This window comes from Pseudovirgaria hyperparasitica (genome assembly GCF_010093815.1).
Source record: "Pseudovirgaria hyperparasitica strain CBS 121739 unplaced genomic scaffold EJ05scaffold_6, whole genome shotgun sequence".
Taxonomy (NCBI): domain Eukaryota; kingdom Fungi; phylum Ascomycota; class Dothideomycetes; order Acrospermales; family Acrospermaceae; genus Pseudovirgaria; species Pseudovirgaria hyperparasitica.
The window spans coordinates 538,954-560,401 of NW_022985554.1; the positions used below are offsets into that span (position 1 = coordinate 538,954).

Consider the following 21,448-nt stretch of genomic DNA (forward strand, 5'->3'; position numbering starts at 1 on the left):
ACTAGTGATGCGGTTTATACGATCCGTGGTTCAAGCGTTCCAGTGTTTTCCGGTGGTGTTCCAGTATGTGCTCTGGCGGGATTTGGCGGGCGGGGGAGTGGGAGGATGTTATTATGGTATGGGTACGGTATGTGTGGGCATGAATGGTACGGGAGTTAGTGTTTTGGACTTGTGGTTCTCACATAGTTACGTGTTATTGGAAGTTATGGAGAAAGAGACATAACGGGAAGTTTTTTGCTGTCTGCTGTAGTAGTATATGTAGGTAAAGGTGAGCTCGACGCATTACGAGGCTGAGATAGACGGCAGTAGATGGATAAGATAGACTGATGATAGGAGATTTATTCTCTGAGTGGTTTACAGACGGGCATGGAGTTTATTGGGATGGAATAGTGTTCGACTAGACGGCACCGTGGAGTTACCGGTGTGTTTTGGCCGGATGGATATGGATGAGGTTGGGTGACTGATATGAGCGGAAAGGTACTCGTTTTTGTTATTTCTAGGTGATATACGAAAGCTTGAAGGCAGTTGTGCTCGAGTGGAATGGGATGCCCTCGAAGGTAAGTGAGCCTGTCAAGCTGGATGGAATATATAGGCTAGAAGCATCTAGACAACTGGCTGCTGGTAGGTAAGTTGGCCCAACAATCATGTGTGTCCTCTCCAGCGAAGCTTGCAGAGTTGGGCTTGGTTTGGTGCTGCTCGAATGCATAGTAGAGTAAGTCGTGAGCACTGAACAGTTGTGCTTCATGCCTTTATTGTAGCAGGAACATTCATCTAAAACTGTGCCGTTTACAGGTGGCACCCGGAGAGCTGATCTAGTAGGATGTGGGAAGTACTGGAAGACCAAGTGCTGCATACCAACAAACCATCGACCGAAGCACAAGTAAGAGGGTAAGTCACGCCATCAAAATCCAAGGTATGTAGGATCGTCTTGCACCATAACAGAACAAAACACCAGAAGCGCCGATTCTTCTCAAGACTCTTTGCATTCCATGCCAGCTTAGCGCTCAAATTCCACAACATCCTCCCTGTCTCTCGTCGGACTCGGACTCCTCGTCTTCTCCGTCTGCGACGCCTGTGCATTTGAAATAGTCGGCGCGCTTGCCTTACCACTCTCAACATCCTCCGTCTCCATACCCTCGAGCAGATCTCGATCTCCTTCACGGATACTCCGCCTCTCCTTCTCGGCCTCTTGGTCATCCTCGTCGTCTTCGTCTCCTCCCACACCACCGTGTCGTGCGGCCTCACGATCGAGTTCCTTTTGAGCCTCGTCCATGCGGCGCTTGACCTCTGCTGCGACACGCATGCCGTCGGATACAATGTTGTCGAGCATGCCACGGAGTCCTTTGCCGGGTGGTACGACGCCGCCGGAGCCAGGAATTGGAATGGCAGGCTTAGCGGTGCTACCACGGCCAGTTGGGTTGGCGAACGTGTTGAGGTTGGAAGACGACGATGCCGACGAGGGAGCTGGGGCATCGGCTAGGCGGAAGGAGTTCGAGAAATCTGATTCGAAAAACTGTTCAAGGATTTCGTCGGCGAGAATGACCATTCGGAACGTCGGGAGAGTGATATGCAGCGGGTTATTAGGGTCAAGAGCGACATTGGCAGCGTGTTTTTCAGCACGTGAAGAGGGACTAAGAGATTTGGAGAGTGTTTGTGAAGCTTGTGCAGAAGGATTGCTCGTGAGTTTAGGGGTGGAGGGTGCTGGAGAATCTTTAAGGTCGAGAAGATCTTCGTCATCGTCGTCGTCGCCTATGCTGAAGGCGTCGGGATCTGCTAGTTCTTCATCTTTCTTCTCCTCCCCCTTCTCCTCCCTCTTCTCCTGCGGCTCTACAGGGTTCCCAGCTTGGTTTACTGGGTGATCAGGATCGGCGTATTCAAAGCAGCGTCGTATGAAAGCAGATACACTACTGAGGAATTGCTCGTTCCTGCTTGGTCCGTCTGTGACATGCAGGTCTTGCATGGCAGGGGACGAAGTCGCAGGGCTGTCTATCCCTCTTCGTGAGAGAAATAGGAGTGCCTCAGATATTCGCAGAATACCTTCGCGATCCACCTTGCCGTCTCCATCGTCGTCGTACAAGTCAAAGAAATACGCAATGTTCGACATGATGTCTTTCGTGCCCTTCACTTGCGCAAATCCAGTGACGACATCTTGCAGGCTCAGTGAACTATGCATGTTGGTATCCCATCTCCGAAACAGTCTGTTCATGAACTCATGCTCTGCTGGCTCGGGTCCTGAACCCCAGGGTGACATTTGTATACTGCGACTGCGCATACTGCCACCGAAGTACGAGTGAGATTGAGAATCATGACCATTCAACTGAGTGGAGGTTGGAGAATCAGTCACTGCCCATCGTGCTAGGCCTGGGATACATTAGCTGTTACCATCTTTAAAGTTAGAATGCGTCTGTCATGAGCATACCTGCCAAGAACTCCCGAAAGCCCTCATAATCCATCTGTGTAGGACTGGGCCCTAGTGCAACTCGACCCATCTCCACATCGTTGCCAGGGATGCCGGTTACGATCTCAGTTGCTTTCGCCTTCCCAGCCTTCGCTTTACGATCAGCTTCCTGTTGAATGATCTCAGCCCTCTGCTGTCTTTCGTAAAGGACCCCGTAGAACCGATCGTAAAGAAAGCCAAGGTCGTTTAGACTCAGCTTCTTACTCTCAGGCCCAAGATTACGTATGGACGTCCTCTTGGCGAAGTTCTCGATGTTTTCGAGAACTGCATCTTTGTGTTTCGATCGTTGCTCCGATATCGTATTTTGGGTGATCCCAGCAAATTCTTTGAACGCAACAACCATCAACTCTTGGAACCGTGTTACTGCCCGCAGCTTTGGATTCTCAGAGCGCGGATGTGCTGACTCATCTAGTCTTGCAAAATACGTCTTCAGGACTGATATAAAAGTGCCATCATCCGCGGCGTCCAGTAGATCTTCACCATTTATCCTCAGAATGGCGAGTCCAATCTGGAAAAGCACTTTGGGTCCCTCAAGGAAGAAGACATCCAACACTCTAAAAGCAAATATGAGTGGCATTGAGTTGATGTAGAGTGAGAGGAACCACGGAAGTGACACAACTGATAACTGCACGTCCGACTTGACAAGGTGGTCCCATAGTATCGGCATAGTCTTCTCAACCAGAGATTCAAAGACACGTTGGTCTAGCAACGTACCGTACATCGTCGTGGAGTAGTAGCCAGGTAGGAGTCTATCGCAAAGAACAGATAAAAGGTAAAAAGCCTGAGATTCGGACATGTATCTGTATAACTAGGTTAGAGCATGTCAATGTGACGAAAGGATGAGGCATACATTAGCAAGGCAGCGACAACTATATTCATTGCTTGGCAGTAGCCGACCTCCTCATTCGTCCAACTGTAGGCTGTAAGGACCCTTCGAAGCCTACCGATTCCTTCTTCGCTCTGGAACCCAGGATACTCTGGAAGACTGCGATTTAAGTCTTTCTCAATCTCGTCTATTGCCAAGGACTGCTGTCCGGAATACTTGGCCAATGTCTCAGTGTAAAGCTTTGGATTCTGTAGACGCAGGAAGAATGAACCTGAAGTCAGCTCCCATATTTCTGAACGGAGGCGATTAGGTAGGCCGACGCGAATTAACTTGTGGAATGTTGGTTGACGTATGAGAGTTGCGTTCCGCCCGTTTTCTGCTACCAATCAGATTCTCCATACTCGTTCAATCTGGGTCATGCTTCTCACCTTTGAGATACTCTCGCCATAGCCGTATCTTGGTAGCGTCTCGCAGCTTTCGCGCATTACCTGGATATCGGAACACCGTCCCCAGGCCTGTGTCAGGAGGATCTCTTTGCTCCCCTGGCCCAGCATCTTTATTCTCGATGTCGGTAGCGATCAGATACTCCGAGTAGCAGTCGTTCACAACTGAACGGAGGTTATCTGTCCCTTTAACGCCCTCCCTTAGACCCTTCTTCAGTCCGTCGCAAAATCTCTCGCACTGTTGGCGACTTCCAGCGAGCTGAACTGTGAGCTTCTGGGGACCACCGATTTCTCCACTCTTGCTCTTGTTGTCAAATCCATGCCATGTTGTTATCGCCAGAGCAAACATATAGCTTTGGCTATGCAGTCTCTCAACGCGCCTTATCGCACACAGGGGGAGAGTAAACCCATTGCCTCCGGGACCAGCGCCATGCGTTTGACCAGTGAAAGCACTCGAAGTGCTCAAGCTGGCAGAGTTCAAGAAACTTGATGCTTGCGTGGAGAAGCAAAGATACTGTTCACTCAGATGAAGCTTCCCCACATAATGGATGCCCTGAGGTCTTTCCCTCTCTTTCTCCGGAGAATCACCTGAGCCTCTTGTACTATGGTGTGGGGAAAGCGTAAGCTCGGCAGTTATCTCTTGGAGAGGATTTTGCGAGTCCGGCAAGCGAAACTGGTGTCGGAATAGCGAGGCTTTGGTAGGTCTGCGGTCGCTTGAGGGGCTGGCAACGGAGAGGGTGGGTTCGATAAACTGCTGAGCTTTCTGGACTAGACTCTGAAAACTGAACATTGCTCAAAGCTGCATTGTTTTAAGCTCACAATCTGTCTATGTCCAGTAGCCTGGGTATCACGGCGATACGAAGCTGAAGTGCGAGCTGCTATACATGGTGTTGCGGAGCTTGCCCGAAACCCCCGAGCGAGCTTAGCCTCTCAGCAGCCCCTCACGTGCTGCGGCTGTTGGGGCGTCGAATACTTGAGAGCCTCAGCATGCAACTAGCCAGGTTCAACGCATGAAAGCACCGTTAGACTGTGATTAGCCGGATCGCCTATGGAATCCCTGGACGTCTCCTCATATCGAAATGATGCAACTTTAGTGGGGAACATGCTTGGTTATGGAGACAGCATACGATAACAATGGTATGTAACCCGCAATGCTCATCAATTTTCTTTCAGACAAAACTTTCTATAGGGGGACGAGCCATGCTATTGACGGTCCGAAAGACACATAGCTAGAGACGCCTTGTCAAGGACCATGCTCCAAACTCCAGACTTGCTGCTGCGAACCATTACAATTTTCGACCATGTAAAATGTACTACAGAACCATCTCGATGATTGATAATAGCAGTAAACCCACGACTCTTCCTTAGGTGACAGTGTATCCTCCATCAACGCGGAGATCGGCTCCTGTGACGTAAAGGCTCGCATCGCTCGATAGGAATGTAACAGCTCCCATTAGGTCTTCAGGCCTTCCCATTTTACCCTGAGGAATCAGGGAGGTCCACTTGTTCTTAAGATCTGGGTTGTCGTCGAGAATCTTCTTGGTTCTGTGTCACAGTCAGGGTACCATCAAGCACGAGGAGTTCGATTCATGACTTACAGTGCGGTAAGCATGTAGCCTGGAGAGATGCAGTTCACACGAATACCAGCGTGTGCCCATTCAACTGCCAAGCTGGCTGCCAAATGCCTCACAGCAGCCTTCGCGGCGTTGTACGGTGCCTGGGGCTGGGGGACATTGACAATAGCACCAGACATACTGCCAATCATGACGATAGATCCTTGTGCCTTGCGCTCCATCAGGTGCTTCGCTACACCTACGGACCATAGGTATGTGCCATCCACGTTGACGCCCCAGAGCTTCTGAATACGGTCATGGGGGTAAGAGATGGCGTCATAGTTCTCCGTGAAGCCAGCAGATGTGACGAGGTTGTCAATCTGGCCGTGCTCCTTGATGATCTCCGCAATCGCTTGATTGACTGAGGTTGGGCTGGAGACATCACAATAATGTGCTGTGACCTTGGGGAGATGCTCAACACCTGGATTCTCGGCCTCAAAGGTTGCCACTAGGCCCTCTGCAGACCTGGAAGCTTCTTCCTCTATGAAGATACATTAATAAGTGCTTTTGTTGTTACAGTCGTACCCAAGGGGTGTTGGACATACTGTTCATATCCACAAGGGCAACGTTCGCACCGCTTGCGACCAAAGCCTGGGCCATTACGAGACCAAGACCACGAGCACCTCCAGTGACAACACCGACACGACCTTCTAGTGAGAAGGCAGCCAGTGTTCTTTTGAAATGGAAGCCCCCTCGACCTTGCACAGGCATACTGGAGGGGAGGTCTTCCTCCTCAGGATACTCCACCTTGATACTCTCATCTGTTCGAGCAAGAGCACCCTCGTGCTCACCAGACTCTCCAGGCTGACCAGTCGTAGAGGCCGAATCATGGTCAGTATTGTCGTCCCATGGAGGCTGGTCGCGGAGACTGGAGGATTTCGATAGCCATCTGGCCTGGCACGGCGGGGCAACCTTCACAGGCCTCGTAGCGGCGCGGGAAGCTGTTGCTGAAGCTCTCAGAGCACTTCTGAGCATCTGTGGGCGGATAATTGAGGCCATGATGTGTGATTGTTGGAGCAACAAAGCAGTCAATCAGTAGGATGGGAGTGTGATGTAGCAGAGAAGAACACAAAAGGATTGGAAGGGAGAGACACAGCTTATCAGGGTGGAATGACAAGCAGCGAACACGATGGACCCTGAAGGTTGAAAAGGAAAATGTTGAGTAGCAAGCAACGGGAGCTTAGGGCACAAGCACAGAGAAACAGCTGCCAATTGCCCCCTTCTTCCCCGCCAGTGATGGCGGCGACGTAATAAAATTGGACCTTGAGCCCATCGCGTCCGGCGACTGCAGCAACGTGCGCCGCCTAGCGAAGTATCGTGAAGTCCCAAGACTCGTGCCCCCCCACCCCGCCCACCGCACCGCATGGTGTTGATCCTGCTGTTCTTTTCCTTTTCCACCCTGAGATTTTCATCAATTGTCCAGCTACCGGTGCTTTCTTGGGCCAATCGATGTTCGATGCTGGCGAAGCGATGTTGCGAAGTCGACTCGTTACCATAACTCATACGGGTCTGACTGGCACAACGTCCACGTTCGCATCCGAATCGCGTTCGATCGTTTTGCCTTTCCGCCATGCATCGTGAGATTTTCCTGCCGTCCTGCAGGGTTCTGAGACGTCTCGTCCGCCTCGAACCGGTGTATAACTAACTATTGGAACCATCTGGAAGCTCAGGTCAGGCTCAACTTTCTCCTCCCCTCCTCCTTTCTAGTGCTTGCAATATTTTTCACAACTTTGCTACCCCTTGCTTTCGCTGTCGGAGTTTAATTCTTTCCAGTGTTGCATCACGGGTCCTTATCACTGTCATCGACAGGATTCGATGCTTTACCTGGATGTTGTGCAGCACCCACCAAATACACAAAGCAACCTCCACGCATGCACATTGCACGCGGACATAATTAGTGTATCGTGAACTGCAGAATTAGGACCAGTCGGTCCTACTATTTATTGGCCTCTTCTTGTCACGACCGTAATAGCAGCGTCGAAGGAACATATTCCCTACCCTCCGAAAGTCGGCATTGGCTGAAGAAATCGCTAAGTCCCCCACTGTCGCGCCTATGATCATTCGCATCGGACCTCATCGTTCGCCTACACACTTGGATACCTTGCAAATCATTACTTACTGACATCCCTTATCTACGCGCCGCACTGTTAACAGCACCACACGCACGCCATGTCAATGCGACAATCCTCTGCACTCAAATAACGCTGTCTTTCCTCAGGTCCCATACGTCTACTGAGTGGGCGTATGCCAAGAGCTTGGGTTGTCTTGACTGAATTGTCTGGCATCATCCAACGTCCACGTAATCACTTTGGACATGTTTTTACCATGTAAAGATCACGATGGTGTGTGACACAAGTGGGGACCAACTGGACCTGCATACTTCTCGAAATTTACTCCAACCCAGATAGACACTTGCTGATGCTATCTGGGGTACATCGGCCCGGAACCACTTATATTAACGAAGCAAGGAAGGATGTTGTGCTTTCAAATGTGCTTCTATTAGCTTTCGCGGGCTCGCTTCCTCAATCCATCTGACACTGCGACTTCGAGTAACGACTCGTAATACCCAAGAATACTTAACAAGGAATCTGAAAATTTTCAATGCTGTTGTCCACGGGTAGCACAGACGGCCGTTACCAGCCTACATCGTAGTCCTCGGGCCTATTAAACGTTGCCTACAATGTGCACACGGTTTGTCCTTGTAACTTGTCTAGAATTACATCCCTGTAAGCTTGGCCTTACTAGACCTATTTATAACGTTGCAGTCTGCGAATGTGTCGCAAACGACCGCAATAGCGCTACATTGACCCACATTTTTTGGGATGCGCAAGTCTGCCGTCAACCCATGTTGTAAAATCGCATGAGTACTTATGGATAGCGTCTTAGATGGCAAGACTGAATGAATATGCATGCATAAAGGTACGTCCATAATGCACATCAGATCCTTTATTTTCTAAATTAAGTTATAAGCTATACTCCACTCGACTGATCGAATGCCGCGTGGGGTCTTGATGACATTAAAGTATCTCGACATCAACATATGGACACATCAACAGAGGCAATTCAGCGCCAATACTCCTCCATCGCTCATCACTCAAAATCGAGTTAGAGACCATCTCGATAGGATAACTCAGAGCAGTATTCATCTTTCCCAGAAATGACATTCAAATATCGAACCCGTGGACAAACGAGAGCGATGCCAAGACGACCTCGACCGACGGGAGGAAGGGGACATGCTGGATGCGATGTTCAGAAGCTCTGCCAGAATACTTCGATCCAGCTATGTCACCCCGTGGGCCCCAAATGCTCCAACGAAGATGATAACAATCTATGAAGCCTCGACATGTCTGAATGGTCCTCATACTAGTCTCCAGGACCTAGCCAAACGTACATCTCCCACTTATATGCTCTAGAACTCTCCAAACGTCTTAGAAGAGCTGGTCTGGAATTAGCGACGGCGATAGCGACGTCTTTCCAATGCCGCGGAATGAGAGACAAGCTCAACGTTACGCGACACCTACGGTATGGGCGTAGTATGTCCGATCATAAATTGCTGGGTGCCCACGCAACTTGTCGAGTATCGCAAAATCTTGTATGTCACAAGTAGATACCGGAGACTGACCTCACTGGGCGCGCACTTGGCTATGTAAAGATCGGTTACTTTGAATGATCCTGGTGGGGCGGTCCAGTCGTACATTGGGTGGTATTCTTCTTCTAGCCAGCCTGTGCTCTCAACCTTTGAATGAATGGAATACTAAAGAAGCTCGTTAGTCGGCTGATGTTGATACTGAGCCGATCATCTATAGCATATACAACATCCAACCTCTTCAGGTTCAACGACCACAGTCCTGGTTCCTAAGACTATCTTGCACACCACGGCTTATTGCCACCACCGCTTTCCCTGTTCTTGGACGTATGTTACAGAGTTGACTATTAGCTCAATCTGGTCAACGAGCCGTGAAACTAGAGCAGCATTGCAGATTTTGCTCCGCAATGTTGGAACGAATTCTACATAGATCTGACATGTTAACATCGCTTACCGTTGTCATGCCAGCATCCAAATAGGCGCTCGGTAGCAGAGAAGGCCAATTCCAGCAGCCTGGAGCACCTTAATGCTCTAGGGAGAAAGATGGTCGTTGACTCGATAGCCGATCATATGTGCTACACAGCGCCAACCACATACGAAGGGGAATAGAATTACCTTGTCGGATAAACGCGCCCGGAACTGTCTCAGGGTCTTGGACGATATGTAGTCAGAAGGAGTTCGAAGAACGTATCTGCTTGGTGCTACCCATAGTAATTCATCGGCGTCCAACTGAAGGTATGGTATGTGAGACAGTTTCAACAGCAGCATTTCCTTATGTCTTCTCCTGATTCTACGGACCTGGAGCCGCGATAGATGTGCTTAAAGCTAGCTGCCATTTAACTAAGGGGTTGCCCTTTCTTACCACGCCTGCCCGCATGAAGTGATAAAACCTGGGGCTCTCGTATCCTCACGTCTGCGAATCAGAAGCGGCTGAGCTCAAACCTCAATGAATCTTTTGAACTTGTTACTGGATTGAACCACAGGTACTGCGGCTTGCGACTCACCAAATCTCAGATGTGGTAAAATTGGAAGGTCATTCTCGCGTCTTGTAAAACGTATCAGACCCTACTACGTCGCCAAACATATGTGGACGTCATTCTTGATTGCCACTAAGAGACATAATGTTGGATCACTTCTTGCCGAAGAGCCAATTCCCTACAGGAATCAGGACACTTTTTTACTGCCTACAAGGTCTTGCTGAAGGATCCAGGTGGCCATAACCCGCAAAACGCTTCCTACTTGTCTCCCAGAAGATTTCAATATCTTTGATTGTATAGGCTTCGATAGTTGTGATTTCTGAAAGAGTTGGCACAGTCAACAATAAGCCAATGCATGCTCGGCGCTACTAGATTACTCTTCCATAGAGATGGAGTTGATGGGTGGCGAATACTGAGCGTGTTTCATATAGTTGGTGTCTGGCTAGATCCTAGATGAGAACGGCACGTGGTATGAATATACGGTCCATAGGCGCTCGCACTATAATGGTGAAAGTAGAAATAAAAATGGATCCGATGGGATTGCTTGACGATTAATGAGGACTTGGCGCACGTGATGCCTTGCTTGATGGCTAAGATGCTAGGAGTCGACTACAATTCTTAAAGTTTCTCCACAACCAACGGACGTGACCTACCACACGTAGGATTGCGATATCCTTCATGTCACCCCGATTGCAGCTCTTACGAGCCTGCACTCGCCCTCAATTTTCATCAAAGTCGACCTCCCTGCCAATTCAGTCGCCAATTGCGACATTTCTCGCGCCGATCCTCCTGCGCAGTGGACTGCTCGAGCAGACACGGTCCGCATCCATCCTTTCTTCAATCTCAGATACTCAAGGAGCATACAACAAGAGAATAAGAGTGGGAAGAGGTCCCGCTTCTGGGAAAGGAAAGACATCGGGGAGAGGTCACAAGGGTCAAAAACAGCACGGCAAGGTCCCCAGAGGCTTCACCGGAGGCCAAACGCCAGATGAGATTGTAAACCCGCCCAGGGGAAAAGATAACCGGACATATCGGTGAGACTCCGCTTATGCTTAACTGTTGTGTTTCTTTGACACAGCCGACATATTTCATGGAACATGGCTGATCTCCGCATAGCTTCACCCAAGAGTTCGCCAAAGTCAATGTCGACCGTATTCAACAGTGGATCGATCAAGGCCGCCTCGACCCCAAGAAGCCCATTACACTGAGGGATCTGCAAAGAAGTCGTTGCACACATGGCCTGAAGGAAGGCGTGAAGCTCCTTGCGAGAGTGCGTATAATTACCACGTATATATTTCACTAGACTAATTAGCTGCGTACAGAACGCCGGTCAACTCACTACCCCGATCAACATCATTGTCTCCCGCGCATCCGCAGGTGCCATTAAAGCCGTCGAAGCTGCTGGCGGCACGATCAGTACACGCTTCTATACCAAAGCGTCCCTGCGACGCATCATGGCGGGCGAAACCGACCCCATAAACTCTCTTATGTCTGCGTTCCCTCCCGAAATCGCCGATCTGACATCAAGGCCTATAATAGATGCAGAGACTGGACTTAAGCTCACGGGCTGGAAATATCGACTGCCCGACCCGACGAGTAGAGCAGATATCGAATATTACCGAGATCCGGCGCATCGGGGATATCTTAGCCATTTGGTGAAGGATGGCGAGAGTCCAAGTCTATTCTTCAGAACTGCAAAGGCGGAGCAAGAGAGGAAGGCTCTTGGTAAGCAGCAAGCAGAGACGCCCATATCGGAGACGAAGTTGTGGTGAAGAATTTAGTGTTGCGGGAGGGACGTGTATGATAGATATGTCTCTCGGGGTATTATTGCGTTGCTGCTGCTGCCTGAAAGTAACAGTTCTCATGTATAAATATACGAGATTGTATATGTTCAAAGTCAACATAGACATTCCATGCCTTCTGAAGATGCTCGACACTTGATCAGCGCGACTACACACTTCATGTTGCTCATTTATCCCCAGATAATCTCACTTCCTACAGGTCAAAACTCCTCTGGCCAGGCATTCAACAGCGATCACACATGAGTGATGGTGCTCACGTAGAGATTCTTGGAGCAAACCCCGCACCCCAATGAAGGCAAAAAGGCAAACAAATGACGACTCCTGGTCACCATCCATGCTAGTGAGTCATACATGATTTGACTGCCTAAGAGAATACGTCATCTGGACGAAATCGAACCTGTATGCCACCCTCTAGCACGTATGAACCCTTCGATGCCAGCGCGCCATCTTTTACTGATTCAACGATCTCAAGTTTCGGTTCCCAGTCCTCCATGTATTCTCTACAACAGAAGCTCAACCCTCAAGATCTCCTGGGCGGGTCAGTTGATGGAGTGGGCACTCTCGGCACCTCTTTATGGAGAAAGTCCTTGAAACGCTTCATTGAGGATGAGGATGAGGAGGAGGATGAGGAGGGGGAGGAGGAGGAGGGAGAGGAGGAGGTCCATCCATGGAACACAAGCCAACAGCAGGGTGCAACTCTTGAGACTCCATTCCTCAGATTATGGGACGAACATTCCGGAAGTCAGCCCAAAGACAACCATATGAAAGCAAGAGCAACACGGCAACGTCTTAACACCAGAGCCTCCCGTAAGGAATCTTTGTCTCTACATCTGAAGCACGATACACGGACACCAACTCCTTACATCTCATTTACAGTCTCACCATCGGCAATACGTGGTCTAGCCCCAAGAAGAACTGAAAAACGAGGGCCACAAAAGCTGATTGTTGTCGATCCAATCGCTCGCAAGAGAAATCGAATGCCTTTTCTGCACGTCCTCGATGAAATGGACTATTATGATATACCCGACCCTTATAATCAGCGTAACCGTTACTATCGAGACCATTACATATGTCTCTGGGAGGTTACCCCTGACGAGGTCGTTGGGCAGTGGGATTATGATGACCTCTTGAGCACTAGTGAGGATTGGTACGAGGACATTATTCTGCCTGCTGTTGAGAATTTCAGGCAAAAGACTACAGCCTCAGATGCTGAGGAGCTGGCTAATCTGCTTGGAGGAGTTTCATGTAAGTCCGAGGAGAGAATCTTCCACGCGAGGAGCTAACAGCATGTGCAGTGGCGAACAAACCCAAGGCTCTCCAATCTTCTAGCAAACCCAACAAGGCTGTATCGGTCGAGAGTGCTGCTTTGAACGATCATGTGTCTAAAAAGGGGGCAGTTCTAGGTTCTGCTTCTGAGAAAGCTTCAACAAGAAATGCAACGACAGGCAAGGCTAGGCCAAAGAAAGCTACACCGAAAGAGCCTTCGTCAAGCGAGACAGTTTCAGACAAACATAAGCCAAAGATCAAGCCAGTGAGACTCGCGTTCATCGAAGATGAATAAATTGGATCTCCTTTTACGGGGACCATCTCAGATGAAGAAACGCTAGGGAAGTATGCTTCAAACGACTCTAACGACCAGTGACGGAGTCCCACGCAGTGGACAGTGCTATGGAAAGCTTGAATATGACTGTGATCGAGTTTCCTCTTATACAGGCAACGGGATATTGCAGTTAGCCCAGTCGAAGGATAACTAGAGAGCTGGACTCTTGATTTCTTTTTTTCTTACACATGTAGCTACTCTGAAAGAATATCGATGCTCTACTCATCCTATGCTGAAGTCGCAATGCGCTAATGAAAGCTGAGATTCATACAGTCACACCTCTCCCCATTCATCAACTCAATTTAAATCTGGCTACAAACCCTTACAAAGGGTACCCTTCTCCTTCAACCCTCGTCTCCTCCCCCAAGAGCACAAAGTCCTTCTTCCCCACGTTCACCCCCTCCTTCCTCAGAATCGCATACACCATACTCAAGTGAAAGTAGAAATTCGGCACCGCAAACCTCATCACATAGTCCTTCTTCTCCAACTCGTGCGGGCCTCCGAACCACTTCACCCACACCTTGCCCTCGCTCTGCGCGAAGCCTTCCTCCTTCACTCCCGCCAATACCTTCTCGACATCCGCAATCCGCGCCAGCGCATCGGCCACGGACGTTGGGTCAAAGGAGTCGTATTTCGGGACCGATGCTTCGGAAATTGCGCCGACTTTGACGAGGGTTGTGGTGGCGACGCACATGGCGATTTGGCGGGCGAGCGGCCACATATCGTCGATGATACGGGCCTCAAGGATTGCGGAGTCGGAAAGACCATGGGATTGGGCTTTGGTCAGAAGACCTTTGAGGACTTCCAGGCCGTCTTGGACCTGCGGGACATACGCAGCGTAGAGAGTTTCGGCGGACATGATTGGGTGTTTTGATTGGTAGATGTTTGTAATGCTTGTGGTGGCTAGGTCTGTGAGGTGAGATTTGTTGGTGTTGATAAGTTGTTGATTGAGAGGGAGGTGGCCTGGCGTTTGGGTGTTATATACTCAGTTTGGGCCTTTAGGGGCGGTGTGAAACTTAATCGTGACTAGGGATGGTATGCTGCACGTCGAGACTTATGGAATGAGAGAGCCAATAGAATGTGACGTTGTAATGACCTTCAAGCACTGTAAGTTGTATACAGGATGATAATCACCTCTCTGTCAGCATGCTTGTAAATCAATCGAGGCTGAGTGAAACATCAGTCCGTGGCACAAGAAATCTGCAGTACAACAACCGCCATTAGATAGAGGTGACCCAGAGCGCATGTTGTCTTCGCGGATCTAGCGTGGCATCCTGAAGGCGATCTCTCGGGCATTCGGTCCGTAGCGCAAGTGCTTACCTCTGTTGGTTCAATTATAGGCTAGCACGCCGTGGAATTCGAGCTTGATTAGTAATTGCAAGCGTAGTGTGTGAGGTGAACAACTGACTCTCCCAGGGAGTCCGATGTCTTCGTGAAACTTTTCGTGTTACAGCCCTACCAGTTTGAGGATTGTTATAAGGTCTTGATACATTAGGGAGTCAAGTCTTTGTAAGAGACGAGCTATTATAGTGATACCAGATAGGACGCTCATGAAGTAATTAGCGTGTCTTCTATCTTTACAGATAAGGCAGTGAAACCGAATATATTTACAGCTTGAAAGTCAATGATTTGAATTATCTCTATGATCCCTCGCAGCTACGATCGTTAAAGAAACGACTCGTACGTGCTGCCGGAACGAAGCCACCTGCTGCGTGTGTGGCGCTGTACAGCAAACAGTGCGAATTGATGTTGTTCATCTCGTACGTGAGGCAATTGGAAGCTGCAACACATCGGGTGCCACATACTGCTGGGGTATCAGCGGGTTGGTCGTCAATCAGATATTGATTGTTCGGCCCTGGAAAGGCCGTGCCCTCCACCCCGCAGATTTGTGCATTCGGATCAGTAGTAGGTGTGGGAATCGTTGTATCAGTATTTGTCGTCGGGCTTCCTTCATCCGATGGCTGAGGGTCTTGGAAACAGGAGATATCGTAGAATGGCGGCTCGTCGCTGCATGAGTGGAAGGTGGCATGGTTCGCGGCGGGAGTATTGTAGAGCTTGCAGATAAGGTCAGAGGTGAGCTGAAAGCTGTAGCACAGATATGTTTGTAGACAGAATCGAGTACAGGCTTCCAGACTACCGTATGCGGGGCTGCTTCCCCATGTCCGACGTAAGGATGTTCCTGAAATGCCACAAACTTGACCTGTTGGCACAATTGTGGAAGCAATACAAGACGGGGAAGGCGATACTGAAGCTGACGGTGATACTGGAGCTGACGGTGATACTGGAGCTGTCGGTGATACTGACGCTGATGGCGATAGCGATGGGGTAGTGGCAGTCACAGCTACGGTCTGCGAGGCTGTTGAGTGTGTTGAAGAGGTAGTTGTTACCAACGATGTAGACTTTGACGTCGAGAAGTAAAACACGCTGGTGATTGACGAAGTCTTGATCGTTGTTGTTGGTTGATTTGGAGTTGAGAACGTTGATGATGACACGGTCTTAGCACCGGATTGTGTCTTTGACTTGCAGGCAGACTTTGATGGACAATTGCAGGATCGATCGTAGAACGTTAGAGAGCCGGAATTCGAAGAGCGCGCCGATTGGGAACTACGAGATAGAGTCAGCGGTCGTTCCCATGGTTATTCATATTGAACTTGCATGTAACTAGTGTATAGGCGACACGTCCCAGCACCAATAGCATATGTTTTGCATTGTCTGTCTCTTCCACAACGGGCTTTGCAGCCGCCTAATGTCGTACTGATAGGATCGCTTTCAGTGCAGTACGGCGAAATGACCTTCTCAACGCCTTGTATCTCGCATGTCGATGGTGGACAGTGAGAACGGCTATTACCAAAAGGGTTTGCCGCCACGAGTGATGAGAGTGTAATCAAGGCGAAGAACCGCATGATCAGAAATGTACGGATCTAACGGTAGGGGCCCTGGCATTGAACTTATACTTTGTGTTCTGTTCTGGCTGAGCATAGCTTCGGTAAAATGGGCCATATCCCCTGAAGGTTTAAGCCACACGGCGCTGGTCTGAAGGGAACAATGCACAGTCGAGCTGAGCAGTCGAGCCGACTTCAGTGTTAAACGAATGTAGAATATCTACACTGCAGACTTAGGTCTAGGAAGAACATGTTGACATAACAAATGGATGGCTAGATTGCCTAAGGAGGGTATAGTGCCCGAGTGTCCGTGCTCACTTTTGCCGAGTTTAGTCTTTGATCAAGGTCTAGATTCAGACATCTAATACGGGGGAGCCGAAGCTGCAAAGTGTGGCTTTGAACGTCCAAATTCGAGATCGTCCTCAGGGTCGATCATTCTTACATGCAGATAATAGTGGGTTGGGCCATATCACTGCCAGGGGCGCCGACACTGAGCGCATAGCACCACATCTTTTTACAAGGAGTGGTGTGTATAGATGCAGGAGCAACCCACTCAGTTGACGTAGGCCTCTTTTGTGTTGGGTATGACTCTCTGAACGTGTGCGCTTATGCCTCCAATGGTCGCTTTCGTGGATTCTCGTTCATGTCTGGGCTTGCTTTCAATTCTGCAACCGCAAAATATCCCTTGTTCTCAACGACACCCCGGTCTTTGATGACTGCAGTGTACTTGACCACAAATTCGGGCTCAACATCACCATCCAGGCGGCCAGCATCCTCTGTATTTGGATCAGCTAAGACTTCAACGCCATGCTGCCCTGAGCCAAGCAATTCGCGCAGCGTCCCTCGAGGCAAGATGTCAGTACAATCGTTGTGGGTCAGGAGTTCGATCTTTTCTTTTTTGGCAAAAAGTATAAGGGGCTTTGGCACTACGCAACAGTCGCGAAGGTTAATCTGATTAACACTCGGTCGTACTCGAGTTTGTGGCAGTAATTTGTTCAAACGTTGTGTGCCGAATTCTGCTAGGCCTAGCTTTCCGATTACCCCAACGTCATGGAGTTCTTCCAATGTCCGCCAAGTTTCCAGCATAGTAGGTATGTCTTCTGGGTCAGCTGGCGAGGAGTGAGCTTCTTCTGAGGAGTCAACGTCCGAGTCGGAGTCTTCATCATCTGCATCGAATGCAATACCAGGAAAGGACACTATAAGCAAGTCGATAGAAGTCACCTTCAGGGCGTTCAAGACAAAGTCAACCGCCTCTTTCGCTTGAGCACGCCGTCTTGAGGCAGGTATGTTGGGAAGGAAGAAAAGCTTGACAGTAATGTCGTATTGTGCGCGCTCTTCTATCAGCCCTGTCTCTGTGTTCTCTAGGGACGGAATATATAGTGTTGAACCAATCTGCTGCGTCCAAGCTTTAAAATCTGAGTTCGTGTTTGGGGAGTCTATTGTATGGGCTGGCTTATACAGTTCTTTCTGAGCAGTAAAATTCGCGCGTAGAGTATTTGTGAGTTCTGCGTTCGACTTTTCGATTGTTGGCCGACGCATCACTGTGGGCCCTCTGCCCATGATGTTTCTATGAAGCTGTGGTCAGTTGATAGACTCTAGGGCATGCAGTACATGAAACATACGATGTTGAAAGTACGAGCTTCATTGCGCCGATTCTCGTTACCCGCTATCAGAGGTGTTTGGTGGTGCGCTACGGAGACTAAACAGCACGATGTATGGATGCGTCAAGCAGTACGGTATTCTAGCGATGTAGTGGTGGGATTATATTTCAAAAATGATGTACTGCCCACGCCCATGAATGATCGCAAAGCAATTCATAATCCTAGCTGTAGGACATGCCCGACGAGCGGGGCACAGTAAATGACAGCCTGAGGCCACTAATCTGTATCCATCCATGTCACCCACGGCAGAACATAGTTTTGCACCACAGACGATCTCCAAACTCCGGCCCGCCCTGCAACCACGATTTATTCCTTTCCTTGTGGCCAACATGGCTATCAAGTGAGTTACATCTTCACGTAACAAAGTAGACGCTAATATCCACTAAGATACCTCATCCTCCTTTCACGCCAGGGCAAAGTGGTCAGTCAGCTTCCACCAACTCAACATCCCCTCGACTCTAGCTGACCAGAGACCTCCATAGCGATTGGCAAAATGGTTCACAACCCTTTCTCCCAAGGACAAAGCAAAGATTATAAAAGATGTATCGCAGCTGGTTCTGGCCAGACGGACACGGATGTGTAACTTTTTAGAATATAAAGGTATGATCATTCAAGGTGCTCCGGGTTATGACACTGACCGAAAGCAGACACCAAGATCGTTTATCGCCGCTATGCCTCCCTTTTCTTCATAGCAGGTTGTGATTCTACCGATAATGAACTCATCACACTCGAAATTGTGCATCGTTATGTCGAACAAATGGACAAATACTATGGGAACGTGTGCGAGCTCGACATAATCTTCAACTTTCAGAAAGCGTACTTCATTCTCGATGAACTCCTTCTCGCTGGCGAGATGCAAGAAAGCAGCAAGAAGAATGTCCTTAGATGTATAGCCCAACAAGACAGTCTTGAAGATATGGAGGTACGTTTCAAGCTTCGTCAATCCCACTCTGCACCTCCCGTCATGACCACCCTTACCCACGATAGCACAGCGGCCACTACTGATACCTCATTTAGACAGAGGATGATGTAGTAACAAAGATAATGTAATATTCGATCACGATCCGACGTACAAGTTCTTCACATCCCGTTCGTCAAGGCGCACGCTCATTGCCTGGTGGGACAACACGTTTTCTAGTGATAATTCTTCAAACATTGCCTAGAGCTAACAAGTACAACAGGCCGAAGAGAACCTGGTGAAAGAGCTTAAAAACTCTGGCATTGTTTGATTCATCACGGAGTCTCGCAACTTACAATATGACTGCATCGCAACGGAACACAATGGCGTTATAGGCGTTTGCATACCCCAGACTGTTAGGCCCAATGGACATGGTGTCACATTTTATAACTTGTCAATCATGCTTCCTGCTCAGCGGGATCAGCTCAGCATGCAATACAACGAGATTGTTTCAGCTCTCACTCTTTTGAAAGTCCTCTGGGCCAATATCCAGTGCTACCAATGTGACAAGTCAAGTACAGCGTCGCCATGACGAATGGACATTCACGTATCATTTTTGAGATTCACTGACTTAGGTGCGTATCATGTCTTAGGAAATCGTAATCGATGACTTTCGGGTTCGACTGTTGGGTACTATCCATTCACCAAACTTCGACAAGAACGACTCAATCATTGTTACCATTACTGATATACGCGTAAGACGGACAAACCCGGGAAAAGAACAGTCTATTCGGAATGGAAGCATGGCAGGGCAACGTCACGAATCCGTGTCACGTGAGAGGTCGCTGTGACGAGTCGAATGGCTGATGGGTGCAGGAGGGCGGTTTGATTGGCTACGCAGACAGTTCAGCTGTCCACATCCACATCATCGCGCGACTTGACACTCACTCTACATCTTGCGATAACGACAGTCACTCTGTCAAACAGATCTTCTGACGATGCCTTCCATCACCTTCGCCGCTTCCTGCTAGACTAGACGGTCTGGCTCGAACAGTATAGAGAGTCTGGTCCTGCACCCAGCCGAAGCCTTATCTCTACCGTTGTACTTGCTCACACAGGAGACTCCCCGAGACCCGATACAGCCATCTCAACCGGCAAAGACCGACCTTGGTCAGCCTCAGCACAGTAATCCTGCAGTGAACGGCACGACATACCATTTATATACACAAAGCACGTTCATGTCACGGTCCTCAAACAAAACGTCACCGTCGCTCCATCAGATTAGTCTTCGCACAAAGACAAACACATTATGAAGGTATGACCTCACCACGCTCATAAACGCGCAATGCGACAGCCAAATTAACTCTACCTGTCCACGCGGCAGTATCTTCCGCTACGTGATTTTGAAGACGTGACGAGCGCACTCAACTTTACCACGCCTGACTGCCACGTTGTTGGAGGGTGCGACCTCTACACCACCAAGGCCGCTGGCTCGGACAAGAAGCTCTACAAGTCCATTGAAAACACGCTCGAGACACAACACGCCTCCCTGCTTCGTTTGTCTGCTTCCCTGTCCCCGCCGCAACAAGAGTCTCTTGCCGATTCCCTCAATCTCTCGCGTTCTTCACCATTCGGCCCGCTCTCACAGATATCCTCTCGCCGTACCTTCGCATACCTGATAGCAACACTCAATGCATCCCACCCAGATTACGATTTCTCGCATGTTTTGCGCCCGGCAGACTTCCGGCGCGAGCGCTCTCTCCGCGGCGTAATGCACACCCTCGACACAACACTATCAAATCTCAGGCCCTCCACACTTGTGAGCTCGCCTTCGTCATGGTCGTCCGGACCTATACCCTCAGGCCTTCGCACACCTGGAGGTAGTACAACGTGGGGCCCACGAATGTGGCGTCTGATCGATGCTGAGATGGACTTGCGCAAATGTAGCGTATACGCGTACGCGCCTGAGGAAGATCCGTTCGACGGCGACGAGGGTGCAGTGTGGCGCATGGACTATTTTTTCTTCAATAAAGAACGAAAGAGAGTGTGCTACATGTATCTGCGCGGACTAAGCGTCATCAGCCATTCACCGGTGTTGCGGCCGATGGGCACTCCGAAGCGCACGCGCAGTGGCATGGGAGGAATGTCAGAGCCTACGACACCGATGACAAGTGGCGCGCGCAAGCGAGCGCGGTATTGGTTGGGTGAGCGGGCTGATGGGGATGATGTTGAGGGCGGATGGGGCGAGGACGATGAGGATGCTGGGATAATAGCTGAACCAGGCGACGATGAGGTCGATGTCGATGATATAACGTTGGATCTACGTGACGTAGAGGTGGAGAGGAGAAGAGCCATGTCCATGGCCGTGAGCTCAGACGAGGAAGAAGATGCTGAGGACGAAGATGAGGAGGACGATCTAGACGTGGTGAGACAGGAGCAGAAGCAGCACAGGGCAATGAGCGAGACGATGGCTGATGAGATGGAGTTCTGATTGAGCTTCTATGTTGGTACTCGTGCAGCGCCTTTGCTCTGTTTCTCGATATCTACTGAAGATGTCGACGACCAAGTACGACTCACGGTATATGCCGCATCTGTTTCGGCAAACACTTTCCTTTCCTTTTCCTTCCATTCATTGTCCAGGGCGTTGTTCGATTGGCCCGGTGGGAGCGGTGCCAACAGCAAACGATACCCTTTTCCTGTTT

General features: G+C 49.6%; 8 protein-coding genes across 8 annotated transcripts; 3 read left to right on the top strand and 5 right to left on the bottom strand.

The window, feature by feature from the left end:
* Positions 1-619: 619 nt before the first annotated feature.
* Positions 620-4,617, bottom strand: EJ05DRAFT_509873 (TBC-domain-containing protein). The gene is made up of 4 exons (XM_033748131.1): positions 3,713-4,617; positions 3,309-3,660; positions 2,420-3,258; positions 620-2,361 (listed from the first exon to the last, which is right to left on the bottom strand). Exons 1-4 carry the CDS (start codon positions 4,515-4,517, stop codon positions 998-1,000), a joined length of 3,360 nt encoding a protein of 1,119 aa, XP_033601454.1. The 5' UTR covers positions 4,518-4,617; the 3' UTR covers positions 620-997.
* A 227-nt stretch (positions 4,618-4,844) lies between these two features.
* On the bottom strand, positions 4,845-6,595 carry EJ05DRAFT_475238 (D-arabinitol 2-dehydrogenase). Its single transcript, XM_033743762.1, has 3 exons — positions 5,886-6,595; positions 5,326-5,821; positions 4,845-5,272 (listed from the first exon to the last, which is right to left on the bottom strand). The coding sequence occupies exons 1-3, from the start codon at positions 6,337-6,339 to the stop codon at positions 5,092-5,094; spliced, it is 1,131 nt and encodes a 376-aa protein (XP_033601455.1). The 5' UTR covers positions 6,340-6,595; the 3' UTR covers positions 4,845-5,091.
* Positions 6,596-10,581: 3,986 nt separating this feature from the next.
* On the top strand, positions 10,582-11,675 carry EJ05DRAFT_499428 (ribosomal protein L15; the record flags this gene model as incomplete). Its single annotated transcript, XM_033746832.1, has 3 exons — positions 10,582-10,937; positions 11,020-11,173; positions 11,226-11,675. The coding sequence occupies 3 exons, from the start codon at positions 10,582-10,584 to the stop codon at positions 11,673-11,675; spliced, it is 960 nt and encodes a 319-aa protein (XP_033601456.1).
* Positions 11,676-12,012: 337 nt separating this feature from the next.
* EJ05DRAFT_463663 (uncharacterized protein) lies at positions 12,013-13,564 on the top strand. The gene is made up of 2 exons (XM_033742725.1): positions 12,013-12,950; positions 13,001-13,564. Exons 1-2 carry the CDS (start codon positions 12,107-12,109, stop codon positions 13,264-13,266), a joined length of 1,110 nt encoding a protein of 369 aa, XP_033601457.1. The 5' UTR covers positions 12,013-12,106; the 3' UTR covers positions 13,267-13,564.
* Positions 13,565-13,627: 63 nt separating this feature from the next.
* EJ05DRAFT_499430 (uncharacterized protein) lies at positions 13,628-14,164 on the bottom strand (the record flags this gene model as incomplete). Its single annotated transcript, XM_033746833.1, has 1 exon — positions 13,628-14,164. The coding sequence occupies one exon, from the start codon at positions 14,162-14,164 to the stop codon at positions 13,628-13,630; it is 537 nt and encodes a 178-aa protein (XP_033601458.1).
* Positions 14,165-14,634: 470 nt separating this feature from the next.
* EJ05DRAFT_329407 (uncharacterized protein) lies at positions 14,635-16,500 on the bottom strand. The gene is made up of 3 exons (XM_033740831.1): positions 15,961-16,500; positions 14,917-15,909; positions 14,635-14,852 (listed from the first exon to the last, which is right to left on the bottom strand). Exons 1-2 carry the CDS (start codon positions 16,206-16,208, stop codon positions 14,946-14,948), a joined length of 1,212 nt encoding a protein of 403 aa, XP_033601459.1. The 5' UTR covers positions 16,209-16,500; the 3' UTR covers positions 14,635-14,852; positions 14,917-14,945.
* A 293-nt stretch (positions 16,501-16,793) lies between these two features.
* EJ05DRAFT_499432 (putative gamma-cysteine synthetase regulatory subunit) lies at positions 16,794-17,832 on the bottom strand (the record flags this gene model as incomplete). Its single annotated transcript, XM_033746834.1, has 2 exons — positions 16,794-17,754; positions 17,810-17,832. The coding sequence occupies 2 exons, from the start codon at positions 17,830-17,832 to the stop codon at positions 16,794-16,796; spliced, it is 984 nt and encodes a 327-aa protein (XP_033601460.1).
* A 345-nt stretch (positions 17,833-18,177) lies between these two features.
* On the top strand, positions 18,178-21,237 carry EJ05DRAFT_499433 (Maf1-domain-containing protein; the record flags this gene model as incomplete). The annotated part of the gene is made up of 5 exons (XM_033746835.1): positions 18,178-18,188; positions 18,236-18,269; positions 18,331-18,448; positions 18,496-18,770; positions 20,131-21,237. 5 exons carry the CDS (start codon positions 18,178-18,180, stop codon positions 21,235-21,237), a joined length of 1,545 nt encoding a protein of 514 aa, XP_033601461.1.
* Between the last annotated feature and the right edge of the window lie 211 nt (positions 21,238-21,448).

Coding starts and splice junctions, on each gene's coding strand:
- EJ05DRAFT_509873 (XM_033748131.1), bottom strand. CDS start 4,517: ATGTTCAGTTTTCAGAGTCTAGTCCAGAAAGCTCAGCAGTTTATCGAA. Junction 3,661..3,712: donor ATGGCGAGAGTATCTCAAAG/GTGAGAAGCATG, acceptor GATTGGTAGCAG/AAAACGGGCGGAACGCAACT. Junction 3,259..3,308: donor GTTGTCGCTGCCTTGCTAAT/GTATGCCTCATC, acceptor CTAGTTATACAG/ATACATGTCCGAATCTCAGG.
- EJ05DRAFT_475238 (XM_033743762.1), bottom strand. CDS start 6,339: ATGGCCTCAATTATCCGCCCACAGATGCTCAGAAGTGCTCTGAGAGCT. Junction 5,822..5,885: donor TGCCCTTGTGGATATGAACA/GTATGTCCAACA, acceptor GTATCTTCATAG/AGGAAGAAGCTTCCAGGTCT. Junction 5,273..5,325: donor GGCTACATGCTTACCGCACT/GTAAGTCATGAA, acceptor ACTGTGACACAG/AACCAAGAAGATTCTCGACG.
- EJ05DRAFT_463663 (XM_033742725.1), top strand. CDS start 12,107: ATGCCACCCTCTAGCACGTATGAACCCTTCGATGCCAGCGCGCCATCT. Junction 12,951..13,000: donor TCTGCTTGGAGGAGTTTCAT/GTAAGTCCGAGG, acceptor CAGCATGTGCAG/TGGCGAACAAACCCAAGGCT.
- EJ05DRAFT_329407 (XM_033740831.1), bottom strand. CDS start 16,208: ATGCGGTTCTTCGCCTTGATTACACTCTCATCACTCGTGGCGGCAAAC. Junction 15,910..15,960: donor CGCCTATACACTAGTTACAT/GCAAGTTCAATA, acceptor TCTATCTCGTAG/TTCCCAATCGGCGCGCTCTT.